General features: G+C 35.4%; 1 protein-coding gene across 1 annotated transcript in view; it reads right to left on the minus strand.

Moving 5' to 3' along the window:
- The window catches only part of LRP1B (LDL receptor related protein 1B), a 570,912-nt gene that overhangs the window by 160,474 nt on the left and 395,948 nt on the right, over positions 1-14,490 (minus strand). Inside the window, exons 38-41 of the mRNA XM_068407216.1 lie at positions 12,156-12,282; positions 11,850-12,001; positions 11,434-11,558; positions 8,025-8,396 (exon numbers count right to left, since the gene is read on the minus strand). Coding sequence (XP_068263317.1) covers positions 8,025-8,396; positions 11,434-11,558; positions 11,850-12,001; positions 12,156-12,282 — 776 coding nt within the window. The remainder of the gene's footprint in view (positions 1-8,024; positions 8,397-11,433; positions 11,559-11,849; positions 12,002-12,155; positions 12,283-14,490) is intronic.

A 14,490-nucleotide genomic window follows, 5' to 3' on the forward strand; every position in this document is an offset into this window, starting at 1 on the left:
TCTGGTTTATGTTAGCAAATACAACAATCACGTATTTAATTCTATGTCTAGATTCTTGTGGACCATAACATTTCTTCAAAGAATGATCTAGCTCTTTTATCATGAGGGAAAAAAAAAACCCAACAACTTTTTATGAGGAAATTCATATCTACCCTCCAATTACTTTTTTTTTTTCCCCAGCAATGGATATGGCCCTTCCATAGCTGTTCCCTCAGTTCACTGAAGAAAACCAAATCAACATAAATGCAACCTATTTTGTTCTCTACTATCCTAGATATAACTAACTGCTTGATTAGGCTTTGGGAATGTCGTAGGGTCAGCAGGGAATAATGTAACAAAGGAATAATGACACATCATGTACTTAAGGAAATACTCAACAAGTTAGAAAAAAAATAATGTTTAACTGTAAACTGTAGCTGTCCCAGTATAGTTCAATATATTACTAGTTAACAAGTCTTATAATATCATAACTTCAAAATAGTTAAAGTATCCATGTAAAAGAAGCTTTAAAAGCAGAAAGACTTTTAGAATGGAAAGTTAACATTAGAGATGGAAGAGTTTTATCAAGCTTTAAAAAATTCTCAACAATTGTCATGGAAGAATTGGTTTTCTCAATTACAAGAGCTCACATTATCTTTTTATGCATTACAATATGTAGCAACAATATTAAACTATTTATTTTTAACAGATTAAAAATTTCTTTCCTGAAGAAGAAAGCTCCAAAGCCAAAGGGACCTCATACAACGTACCAAATTTAGTGCTCTGTAAGAGAAATGGGAACATAAATGCCTTTTTGACAGTTAAATTGGGCCCATTTAGTTACAAAGAATAGTAGCACACATTGGAACACATTTAAAAAATTCAGACTGTAAAAAGCCTTACAATACATCACAGGATCTGACACTTTATGGTAGCAGTGAAAAGATTTTTGCCTTCTATAGACACTAGCGCCTAAAGTTCAAAACAGCAGAAGCATTTTTTCACCTAACACTTCCTTTTGTGCTGCGAAAGATGTTACACTGGCAAAACGTCTCAGTGCTCCTGTTTACACTGTTAGGAAAAAACCCAGCTCATTGAGAGTATCTCATCTGAACGCTTTTTCTTCTTTCTTATTTGCTTTCTTTTGCTTTTCCTCCCCCTTTTTTCCTCCCCTCTTCTTTAGGTTCTAACTTCCGTAGTGGTGGTCTTTCTAGTGTTGTACCACTACATTAAACCTCCTTGACCACTGCACTGTTTTTCTACAGATACACTGAGGCAAGCTTTCCTTAATGAATATATTATCTCAGACATCTACCTGTGATAAAAAAGGAGACCACACTATTAGCTTAGAAGCAGAGACTGTCATTTAAAAAAGAAGTCTTCCTTCCATAAACATAAGCTTTGAAATAACTTAGGACAACCAAAAACAGTCTCCAGAAATACTATGAGGCAGCTTCTCGTTTCCCACTGCAAATTAATCATCAACTTAGCATGTCGTCCACTGTCTAAAGCTAATTCTAATTTGTGATTTTACTGGAAGATAGCTCACATGGATGGTTTATCAGAGAGATGGTTTAAGATGGTATTCTCTCCATTCTCAGTCGATGGAAATTATACACTTTTTCAGAGCTGCTAATCCACAGTGTCATGTTCACCAACGAAGGAAGAAGGACAACAGACACTTCTCTGGCACTCTGCTTCTAGGCAGGCAGAGAACGAAGGATGCCGAAGAGGAGAAGTTTAGCAGATGGTTTGCGAATTAGGGCTTAATCTTGGATATTACAGAAGAAAAAAACATATGTTTATCCCATCCAATATAATGTATTTTGGGCTTAATGTGTCAATCCACGGTGGTAATCATTTTATGTGCAACAGGAAACAAAAAGTTCAGCATACTGATCTTCCTGATTTTAATTTAATTAAGGCTCCCATTAGTTGTTTGCTCCATCAAAACGACAAAGAATCTTGTGAATAATATACTATCTTTCACTGGCTTTCTCTGTGCCAAACTGAGACCTCTAATTCCACATTGAAGAGATCTCTATTCAGATCATCATGTCATTAAAATTAAAGTCAACTCACTGTTTACTAGTTGACAAAACCAACGGCAGCCAATGGAAGACGTGATACGAGAGGGGATAAGCATACAATATTAAAATCTCATACATCAAAGAGATGCTTGCTTCTGTTGAAACATTTTCATTTTCAGTTGTTTCAATCTACTTTAAAATTACTTGCAGATAGAAGATGGGTCTATTTAGATCTATAAAGATTTAAAGTACTTCATATATGTTTATCAGAGTGCCTTTGAAATAGCTTCCATTTTGAGTAGTACAGAAACTAGTTCAGAAGTTTGAAATAATAGTGTTGTTCTGTCTAGAAGTGATTAACGACAAAGAAAATAAGAGTAAAATTTTCCCCTGGGCTCCCTCTGAGAGAAGAATAGACCCTATTGTTCCAAATGAAACCGATAACCTGTAGCAATTTTGAACAAGTCAGATTTCCAAATACCTCCTCACATAACGCCGTGCCTTTAACTGCTACTGATTTCTGTGCTTCCTTTCTGTATACTGCTCCATTACCTCATTTTAACCTAGGTTTTCAGTAACAAATTCTCCCAGATAGAATGGCAACAGTTAGAAGGTCACCTTCTGGTAGGGCTGAACAGAACCTGTAAAGATTATTCGGAGATGGCCACACCAATATATTGATTTAAACTCAGTGTCACTTTCACGTAAATTTGTTACATTTTCTACCTGGTTTTGTATTTAATGCCGCCTTTCAATTTTCTGTAAAGCCTACAGTCCATCAGGGCCTAAAATAAAATGATAAACAACTTCCAGAGTGTATGTAATGTCTCTGGATCTCTAGAATACCGAGTTCAGATTTGATTTGATAAGGCACTGGTTTTCACACTTAAAAGCTCCAGAAAGTTTACATGAAATGAAAAAATACTCCTTTTTGCAGAGTTAATCCTGCACGATTCCTCAAAGAACAGAGGAAGCGTATATCAGCATAAATTTTCCAAATACAACCCCTGTAACTGTGTTTTTTTTCACAAAGGACTAACATACCATTGACAATGGTACGTCATCAAGGTTCTCATGGTTTCTGAGACAAAAAGGCCTCTGCGTCCATTTCCTGGAACTGTAAGAATACACAGATTTTGCCTTAACAGGTTCATGAAGCTTTTGCAACACAACAGGATACAAAAGTACACATACGTATAGCTAGCTTCGGTTACAGGTTAGAAGCAGAAGCAGTCTAACCTGTGTAAAGCGAACTGCAAGGCTGATCTTCACAATGACAGAGTGGTAAGTTAGAAGGAAATTAGTGGGTGGGACCACACAGTAAGTACCTACTCATTCCTTCACAGTCTGACACTTCTCAAAGTGTGTACTTAAAAAGCAAGAAAGACAATAAATTATAACCTCTTACACCCTTTTTGGAAGGAAAGGCTGAGATCAAAACACACAATATAGATGGTACTCACGTCACATCATATTTAATGTAGGTATTGCTGCATTGATAAGATGATTTTTAAAGTGTCTGCAGACTGGATTAAACTGTACATGATGCTATAGCAATAAAATTATGAGTGCTACTGAATGGTTAGATAATTCATCACCCAAAAGAGTATTTGTGGGAAAGACCCAACCAAGATTACAACAAAGAACAAGGTAAATTTTTAAAAGCTGGCAATCAACAAATATTAACCACATAAAGTTACTTCTAAAAATAAGAAAGAAAAAGTCCCTACTAACCGACCAAAGGAAATAACACTCATTTTGTCAGCAGAGTTCAGATAAGGAAGAATCCACTCCAAAAACCCATGCTGCGCAAAAATTAAAGGTGTTAGGGTACGGCATACTACACATATGCTACGGTGTTTCTTTGTTGTTGTTATTGTTTCTCCCTGCTGAAGACAGGACCCTATCAGGTACTCGGATCTTGGTGAGTTTTGAATCTGCTTTTAGTGAACTGGAACAAGTTAGATAAAGTTGTTTATATGCCGTAAATCTACTTTCCCTGAGCCGAAAATGTGTTAGCTAATGGGTTGTTTATGAGTTGCAAATCTGTTCAGTGAGGTGAAAATTTGTCAGATAATGGGTTGTTTATGAATTCTAAATCAATATTCAGTGAGTCGGAACTATGTTAGATAATAGCTTGCGTATGGGTTGTAAATCTGTTTTCAGTGAACTGGAAACATGTTAGATAATGGGTTGTTTCTGGGTAGTAAATCTGTTCTCAGTGAGCTAAAAACATATTAGATAATGGGTTGCTCGTGAGTTGTAAATCTGTTTTTAGTGAACTGGAAACTTGTTTAATACAGGGCTCTTTATATATCTTAACTCTGTTTTTAGTGTGCAGAAAAGTTCACGAATGTGTTAGATTTGAGTGGCATATCTGATTTCAGTGAGGTAGAAATCCATCAGCTAATGGATTCTTCATGAGCAGATCTACATTCCATGAACTAAAACTCCAGGACAACAGTATCTTGTATATCATGTACTCTGTTTTCTCTATTTGAGTCAAATACTGAGTAAAGGTTTGCATGATTTGTAGACCTCACATTAATGAGGTCAAAAGGGGTTGTAGAATTGTTAGAACTATACTAGATATTTCCAATGTGGTTTTGAATATCTTCCTAATAAAGTTAAACTTGCTACAGACCTATACTAATAATTTTGGAGGAAAAAGATAGCAAAATGAATGTCAAAGATTGTTATTTTTTTAACCGTACAATGAAACATTATTACTAAAATCTCTCAGCTGGATTCTATTCATTAATTTCTATGTAACCACATACAGTTAACAGGGAAAACAGAAAATTTTAGAAGTGTATGTCTTCCAGTGAATGGAATCACTGATGTCAACCAGTCTTAACACTGCTTTTTCCCCTGTAAGTAAAGTCACGTGCAGACTGTGGAAAGGAAGGACTCAACATAAGAAAAGGGGTTTAAAACACATGAAGGAGAACAGTAGACGAAAATATACTGGGATGCGATATCCCTTCTCATTTACAATGAAAAAACAACTGAAAGGATGCATTTCTAGAAAACAAACACCACAGCTCAAAAATACATCTCAAGCATATACAGGATATTTTTTGCAAGGAAACAAAATTTCATCTGGCATTCAATTATTCAGAGTGCTGACTCTGCTAATGAAAAACAAAACCGGGCGTATTAAGATTACAAGTAGAAACACTTCCTTAAAACTATAACTCCCAGCTACGCTTTACGGAATGTCTTTAGCTCTTGTACAACAATCTATTATAAAGTAATTTGGAATATTTTATTGTTCTTTTTAAAAACCAATTTGTATCTGCATTGGTGCTTCACCAGTATTTCTTTCTGTTTTAAATGTAAAAATTTCCAGTGGCTTTTCATGTAATACTTTTCATCTCTTCCCATAACACCAGAGTTAAAATAGTGCTTATATGTCACCACTGCACATCTTTGTAAGCTGTGTCTCTTGTATGGCCAACCTCAACCCTGAATCCCTAGGTTTTAATGCTTTCCCAGGAGTAATGAGAACATCCTGACAACATTGCTTAGTTTCTCTTTACCATATATTAATATAGATATTATAAGCCCTCTAAAATGTGCACACATAAAAACTCAAGGTAAAAAAAAAGGTGCAGAGGTACATAATGATACAAATATCCAATGTCAGTTGTAGAACAATATTTAATCAGTTTGCAGCTGTTTAACTTCTTTCTTTTCTAAAAATATTTCCATTAACATCCTACAGCAAACGGTGATACGTTCCACTTCAAACATACTTCCATTTTTCCTGATCACTTTCTTTGGCCTCGTTAATAAAAAGTTTGACCCAAACCAATAGTTAAAAGTAGCAATGCCACAGACAACATAACATACAACATCAGAAATTCAGATGGGAATTACCCACAACATAAGGAGAAAAAACTAAACAACACTTCAGACATTTTGGAAAACAGTTACCGAAATTAACTGCAGCCTCCAAAAAAACCAGACAACACTCAAAAATGATGAGGATGATGCTGGGACCAGTACTATTCAATATATTCATTAATGACTTGGATGAGGTAATAGAGTGCACTGTCAGCAAGTTCGCTGATGACACCAAACTGGGAGGAGTGGCTGACACAACGGAAGGCTGCGCAGCCATTCAGAGAGACCTGGACAGGCTGGAGAGTTGGGCGGGGAGAAATTTAATGAAATATAACAAGGGCAAGTGTAGAGTCCTGCATCTGGGCAAGAACAACCCCATGTACCAGTACAAGTTGGGGGCAGACCTGTTGGAGAGCAGCGTAGGGGAAAGGGACCTGGGGGTCCTAGTGGACAGCAGGATGACCATGAGCCAGCAATGTGCCCTTGTGGCCAAGAAGGCCAATGGCATCCTGGGGTGTAATAGAAGGGGTGTGGTCAGCAGGTCAAGAGAGGTTCTCCTCCCCCTCTACTCTGCCCTGGTGAGGCCACAGCTGGAATATTGTGTCCAGTTCTGGGCCCCTCAGTTCAAGAAGGACAGGGAACTGCTAGAGAGAGTCCAGCGCAGAGCCACGAAGATAATTAAGGGAGTGGAACATCTCCCTTATGAGGAGAGGCTGAGGGAGCTGGGTCTCTTTAGCTTAGAGGAGAGGAGACTGAGGGGTGACCTCATTAATGTTTATAAATATGTAAAGGGCAAGTGTCAAGAGGATGGAGCCAGGCTCTTCTCAGTGACATCCCTTGACAGGACAAGGGGCAATGGGTGCAAGCTGGAACACAGGAGGTTCCACACAAACATGAGGAAAAACTTCTTTACAGTGAGGGTGACCGAACACTGGAAGAGGCTGCCCAGAGAGATTGTGGAGTCTCCTTCTCTGGAGACATTCAAAACCCGCCTGGACGCGTTCCTGTGTGATATGGTCTAGGCAATCCTGCCCCGGCAGGGGGATTGGACTAGATGATCTTTTGAGGTCCCTTCCAATCCCTAACATTCTGTGATTCTGTGTAAACACAGTAAATCTATGCATCTGATAACTGACTACAGATTAATAAGGTTTATTGTATATGTGAAAACAATTAAATTGGAACAGAAATGAAAGACAGCAGAAGTTTTCAGAATTTAGATTTTCATAGCACAGATTTTTGGATGTTTAGGATTAAGGATGTATTTCTTACACATCCACATTCAGATTTTCCTTGAATTCTAATTTTACCATGACAAACCATGATAGCTTTTTAGGTACACCTTGTATTAAAAGTTATGTTAGACTTCATTGATAAAGATTTCAGTTCCAGATCCCCAGAAGATTTTTCTGAGGCCCTATGTTTTCTGTCTTGTCCTGAAGATTTTGGTGATGATATTGGCATCAATTCCTTGATAGCAGTGTCAGGCTTCAAGTATTCAGAGGCTAAAAAAATGTCAAGTTGCATACAACTCCTCCTACTAATGTGGTGAATGAAGGCATAGTAAGCATGCAAAGCTACTGAGTAAGCCTCTACTAAAAGCAGACAGTTTTGTAGGTTGGAATTTGCCTCTGATTATCACTGAGCACAAGTCACTTTTCTCGGGCTCACTGCAAGAAGGGTGGGTCAGCTGGACACACTGACCAAGGTCCTAATATGTTATGCTGAGGAATGGTTACGTCAGCAGAGGTATCTTACAGTACTTCACCCCCACTAACTAGAAAAATAAACAACCAATAGGTTTGTGGGGTAAGGGAACTTCTTTCATTTCCAGGCATTGTACAATGAGGTTTTGTTTCAACAGTAAAGCTCCTTAAAATCATAATAATACAAATTAAGCACCATCATTACCACTTCTGTTTTCTAGTCATATGCTGCACTCATTGTAAGATTGTTATAAAATAAATTATTTTGAAATTGCAATTCTAAAGATAATGTTTAAATGTATCTTACAGGGATAAATTACAATAATTGTGTTATATACTTAAGCACGGTAACACTTTATTGACATTTTTTACTCTATAAAGTCAAGTGATTATCAACTTTTCACTTAATAAACTTTATTGAAATAAAATATGCATTTTGGGAAATGACTATTTTACTTACTTTCAATTAGCACTTTTCTGCCAGCCCAGTTATCTTTAATAACTTGTATATTTCCAAAGTGTGCATCACTGAAGAATATGCGATTCGTACCTCTTCCTTTCAGACTGTAGTCAAAAGCAAGAGCTATCACATTTTTGAAGTACTCTGGATTTTCATATGGCCTTACTGGTGAATTTAAGTTGGTTTCATCTGAAAGATGTATACTTTTTAATATTGTCCTTCCCGAGTACAACAGGTAACCTTCATGTCTCAGGCAAGTAATTCCATCTTCTGCAAGATAGCCATGTGCACAAGCACATGTTCTCTGTGCACTTCCTCGATAAAGGCAAAGTTGATGACATCCACCATTATTCTTGGCACAAACATTAGTACCTGAACAAAAAAAAAAAATTTTCTATCTTTTATAATATTACACTTAGCTAACTTAAATCAAACCGTAATTTTATGTATTCTAAAAATTCTTCTCTTAAAACTGTTTCTACAATATTCACAAGTAAAACAAAGGTCAAAATAGCAAGGAATCTAACTTTAACCACAACCTAAAGACAATTTTAATGAATACAATTAATGAGGAAATATAATTAATGTCCTTTCCAATTCACAAGAGTGTATATTTTATTAATTGAAAATGATAAAATGGGTTATTCCTCCATAACCAGCTGAAAACTTAGAGAATGTTTCAAGTGCTTTGATTTTTTTTTTTTTTTAAACACCTGTTACTGGCAAAAAAGTCAAATTTAGATACCATCAGAATACAGTACTGTTTTTAGACAATTTCTATCAAAATGACAACATGTATATTGACAGGTACAAAACTGTGTCAATCCAGTTCCCTGTTTGTATTAAAGACATTTCCTAACATTTCGTTCCAATTTCCTTTACAACCTGACTTTAAAAACTTACTCCCTGATAAATTCACACCATTAAGAAAACATTGTCAAATTAGTTAAATTCAATGACTTAAACTACACTTGTTGCAAGCAATATTTAAAATTACAGTAATTGCCAATAATCAGGAGCTATTTTCCTTTGTCTTTTTTGGACTATATATGAATTACTGTTATAGTTAGTTTAGATAATTTAGTTTCTGTTTCCGACAGCACTTTCCATGTAACAACTCAGCTCTTTTAACATTGCCATCTTCCCATTTCTGATAGTCTTCCACATAGCGAAGGAGAATAAAACATTTTAAATAGACTGTTTTCAGTTAGAAAACTGTAATAATTGTTGGGGAATATGTAGTGTCTGAAAGTACTGTTAATTGTATTTTCTAACTGCTACATTTCAAGCTGAAGATACTTTTAAGAAAAAAAATAATGGGGGATGAGAGTTAACTTGCTCTTAAAATTAGAAATGTTGAATTTTGTGTTCCTAGGCAAAATTACATGAGACATATCCCTCTATAGTTAGGTAAAAACATTTGGAGATTTAGCTGTATACATTTTTATATTTGGTTTGTTTTAAAGATTCTTTTAAAGTTTTATTAGGCTAGAAAAGTTAATATCTGTTTGGAAGGATGAAAGGTTGAGAAGAGAAAGGAAAATATATGAAAGAGATCCTCAAGCTTCTACAATCTCTCTTTGAAAACTGCAATGCTTCCACAGTTTACCAGCTGTAGATATCTTTAAAAAAGGCCAATTCTAAACCCAGTGTAGTTAGGGTATATCCTTGCACACACGTGAAATAGCACTGAAAGACAGGAACCTGCTTGCAAATAGCACTGCAGGACTGGTTCACTAGAAAGGGTAAAACAGGTGTTTGAAAAAAAAGCATTAATCACAATCAGCACAGGTCATTGGTGTTTGGGGTTTTTTTGTTTGTTTGTTTGCTTGGGGTTTTGTTTGTTTGTTTTAATAATAGAAGGTCAGGAAGCTAGCTAATTACATTTTTTTTTTAAAACAGTGTTAAATATTTCTAGTTCCATGAACTTAAAAATATATATATAATAGTGTGATATAGAAAAACATTCCAAAAACATTTTTCACCTGTTTTTTCCCTTTTGTCCTCCTGGCTCACTGACAGCCCCTCCCAAAGACAATAACCATTTGTACCCTAGTAAAATTTGAAAAACGTATTAAAAAATCATTCAGTTATGTTTTTCAAACTATCATCAAAAGATTTTTAGCCTCAGTAACCGTTTCACCTACTCCTAATGCGATCAAATCTTTAAAGCTATCAATAAAATAATTACATTTAAAGAAGTGTTATTTAATCCAATTATTCTGTTTTCCTAATTCTATAATATAAAGCCCTTCCAAGCAAGCAGACATTAACTATTTCTAGCCTAGTTAAAAGAATAGATAAATTTTTGCGTGGATTTTCTTTTCATCCACAAAATATGATGACCACAGTACTCTGAAGTTACATGCAGAAATTTTGTAAAATTAATATGCGTATGTTTGCAAAGTAATTTTTTTCAAAACTATTTAAAATTTCCTTTAGAAAAATAAAGAAAATTTTTTTTCTTTGATTGTCAAAGATGTTTTCTTTCAAAATGCAAATTTCTTTTAAAAGTCATACTTAAATGTGGTTATTTAGGAAAGATGTATATACAAGAAACAGGATCTTTGGGTGTGTAATGCTGTGATTAAAGCAACTTTTGAGCGCTACCAACGCCAGAAATATATTTGTATTAAAAAGTTTATCTTGTATTATAGTAACATTTTCTTTTTGTCTCTTTTTGAATACATTTGTAGAAAATTTTGTCTGGATTTCCTGGTAGCAGTTTGTGCTGAGGAAATAGTCATCATTTTTGGTAGACTTCTAACCACCTTTGCTCACTGAAACAAGTTTTTCAAGGTTTCTTCAAAACCAGAAATTTAGAAGGAAAAAGACAGCCAGAAGCAAGATTATTCTTAGTCAGGTAGTGAAGAATAAAATTTAACCATGGATACTATAAATCACCAAGAGTATATGATAACTTTTGTCTCTTGAACTCACAAAAAGAATATATATCCCCCACAAAAAAACCTAGGACTCAAAACCAAGTAATTTCAGATATTTGAGAGACACAGGCTGGGAATTTCTAGAAAAAAAATTTTTGGTTTGCTTTCCAATAGAAATCTGAGACTGCGTGAGATTACCGCTCTCTAAAGCACAGTTCAAGGTCCCTCTCATTCCTAAGACTGTTTTTTGCTTTTTTAAAAAAACAAAACCAAACAAAACCCACCAAACCTGGAATGACAGGAAGTGTTTTGGTTTTAGATTTTCTCCTTAAAACACTCAGAAGAATTTTAGTAGAATTTGTACTATATATTTTCCTTAGTACATTAATTTTAGCTTAAAAAAAAAACTTCAAAAGTAAAAAGAGGAGATAAAATCAGTGATTACTTAACTTTTGGTGTGCTTTAACATACATAAAAAGTAGGTGATATTAAAACAATTAATAGCATCCTTAAGAACAGCCAACCTTTCTCTCGTGCTCTATTAAAGACTTTCACTTCCTTCAGGTTTATTCCAAGGCCAGTCCTCATGGTCACAGCATCCGTGGCCTCATTCTTGTGGCCTCTTCTAATAGAGCCATTTGCATGTGCTCTGCCAAAAAAGTTGAAGATGTCTCATGAACAATCCTCAACTAATTCACACCGAACAAATGACTGGAGGGCAGTGGAGAGTTCTCCTAACAGAAGGTGAAGAAACCTTTTCTCATCTATTACACTGATATGCTTTAGCTTTCAGTATCAGAAATGCCGTTTCTTTGAAAATTGCATAGCTCTCTGCGATCCATTCTGCGACCTTGCTAAGGAATGGCTAATCCTACAAAGGTGAAGCACCTGGCGCTGAAATAACATTTTGAGACTCGAATACTTATGAAAAATAAATTACCTGTCAGACCAGTAGATGTAAGCTCCAAACACCGCGACTGAAAACACATCCACGTTACTCCCTGACAGCACAATCTCCCGATTCCCTCCACTCTCAAGGTCAATTCTTTCTATCTTGTCGGTACGAGCATCACACCAATATAATTTATTTTCCTAAAGATTAATTTTAAAGGAAATATCAACAGTCTTGTCCAAGTATTTAATTAAGAGTTATTAAGATCACATCAAAGCGGAAGACCAGCTGGCTTTAATGAAACATAACAAATACTGTACATTTTCACATATACTGGAAGACAGAGGAACTAACCTCATAGTCGATGGAAATCCCATTAGGCCACACAATCCCCAGGCTCACAAGCACAACCTTCTCAGACCCATCTAAGTGTGCCTTGCCTATGCAAGGAGTCTGTCCCCACTCTGTCCAAAATAAATACCTAAAATGTTACAGAAATTACCTATTAAAATACATTAAAATAAGAGTTGAAAATGTGTAATACTGTATTAGAACACTTTGTTGAGAGATGTTTTTGCAAATGATATATATGAAGTAGTTCTTAAAACTGTAATCAATCAGCCAATACACAATTCTATTCCTTAACTCAGCTTTCGCTTGGGAAAATAAAAGCAAATTAGAAAAAAAATTACTGGAACAGAAGCTCTCGCATCTAATTACTAACAAATATTGTGATAATATGAGAGATCTATGTCTAACTTAGAACTGTCTTAAATATGAAGCAGTGAGGAGCACTGTGGGAAATGGTAGAGCCAAGGGATTTTATTTGGGAAGAAAATATTTTTCCTATTCTTCCTAATGCACGTGGGAAGAATCTGCATGTTACTTATCTAATTTTATATTGCTGTATACTTACTGGCACAGTAACTTCACTATTATAGGGTAAAACGCTAGGTCAAACTTCTGCGTTGACCTCCTACTTCTCAATCTGTTGCTTTAGGTATAGCAAAATGAAGCCAGTGAACCTACGCAGAGCACTGCCTTTACTGGACAGTAACCTATGGAATAGCTTTAAGTAAATGTCTATGAGTCTACAAATACATATGCATGTATATATATTTGTGTTAAAATATAAACACACAAATACATACATACATATTCTGAGCAAGAAACCTTCTTCTGAGATAATGGTTTGATAATTGAGGTCTAGCACATTACTAATCACCTGATGAGAAGCATTTTCATAGCAAATATTTGTAAGAACACACTAAAACATTGTTTAGTAATACGCTGTACACAAAGTGAACAGAAGATACAAAACCATCCCCCACTGCTTTACTCTGTGTGGAATGTATGCATTAGTCTGGTTTTAAAGATTACAAAAGCGTGCTGTGCATTACTAACCAGTTCTAGCCATAAGCCAGAGTCTGGTGATATCACTGTACCAATCTGTTAAATAGCTATGTTTGACTGGGTGACTGCAGATACGTGAAACACAGAGGGATAAAAATGAGACAGGGGAGAACAAATATGGGTCCTACAATTATCCCATCAAATTTAGCTTCTGAAACAATGTCCAGCTTACTTTGGCTCTAATTGTAGGGCTTTCTGGCTATAATAAAAAAGAATTTCTTTAAGTTCTTGACATAACAAACTAATATTAATACTAACTATAATACTTATACTACATTAGGAAATTGAACTGCTACATTAGCTAAATTAAAAACATGTTTTAGAAATGTTAAAATAGACTATATTAACCAGCTGGATATCAGCAGTCACCACTTAAGTTTTATTACAACTTTAACCAGGTTACTAACAGCACCTCTAAACAGACCTCAGCCTGCTTTGGGGCATTTAGTCAGAGGTACTTTCTTAACACAGGACATCAACTAAACATTGATTACAGAAAGGTGGACATTCAATATACTGGAAGGAAATAGTCTGTGCTTTTTCCTTAGGCTATTTACTCTGAGAAAAAGAAAAAACCAAACTTAACCATAATTAGCAGGTTAAATGAATCTAGAAGCCTCCAAAGAAAATCTTGAATAGCTGCCAAAAAGGTAAGGCAAGCTAGTTAATACTCATTTAGAACAGTAATGATTATATTGATATATAAACTTATATAAACTACTAACTAGTATAGAAAAACTTGATCTTGCCATATCTTCCCAAAAGGTCTGTGAAGCACCATCTAAAATACTTGTTTCCTGGATCTTTGTAAGCAGCAATATGCTGCCGACACGTTTGCTGTATATATTGCAATGATAGAAACAACTTTCAAAACTTCTGTGGAAAAAAACTAAATCAGAATTTAAACTCTCCCAAACCCTAAACACAAATGAAATTCCCAAAATGTTTTTAAAGGAGGTATCTTCAAAATCTAAGAATTATTTCAGTATGGCTTAACTCCGTATTTCAGTCACAGTTATGAGCTTGAACAGAAAACTATTGTTTAATTCGGAAAAAAACCTCAGCCAAGTGTACGTTATATGGATAAGTATACCTGATGAGGGGCAAAGACATTCCTTTGTAGGACTACACATTCTTAACTTTTTCCCTAGTAATAATAAATAATGTTACCAACCAGCTGAATGCTGGCTGCTTCATATCTTGGTGTAACTGGCAGATTCAACGAGATCTAATAACTGCTATTTTCTTCTCTATTCTTACAGCTGTCAACTCAAGC

Source organism: Nyctibius grandis, chromosome 9 (genome assembly GCF_013368605.1).
Source record: "Nyctibius grandis isolate bNycGra1 chromosome 9, bNycGra1.pri, whole genome shotgun sequence".
NCBI lineage: Eukaryota > Metazoa > Chordata > Aves > Nyctibiiformes > Nyctibiidae > Nyctibius > Nyctibius grandis.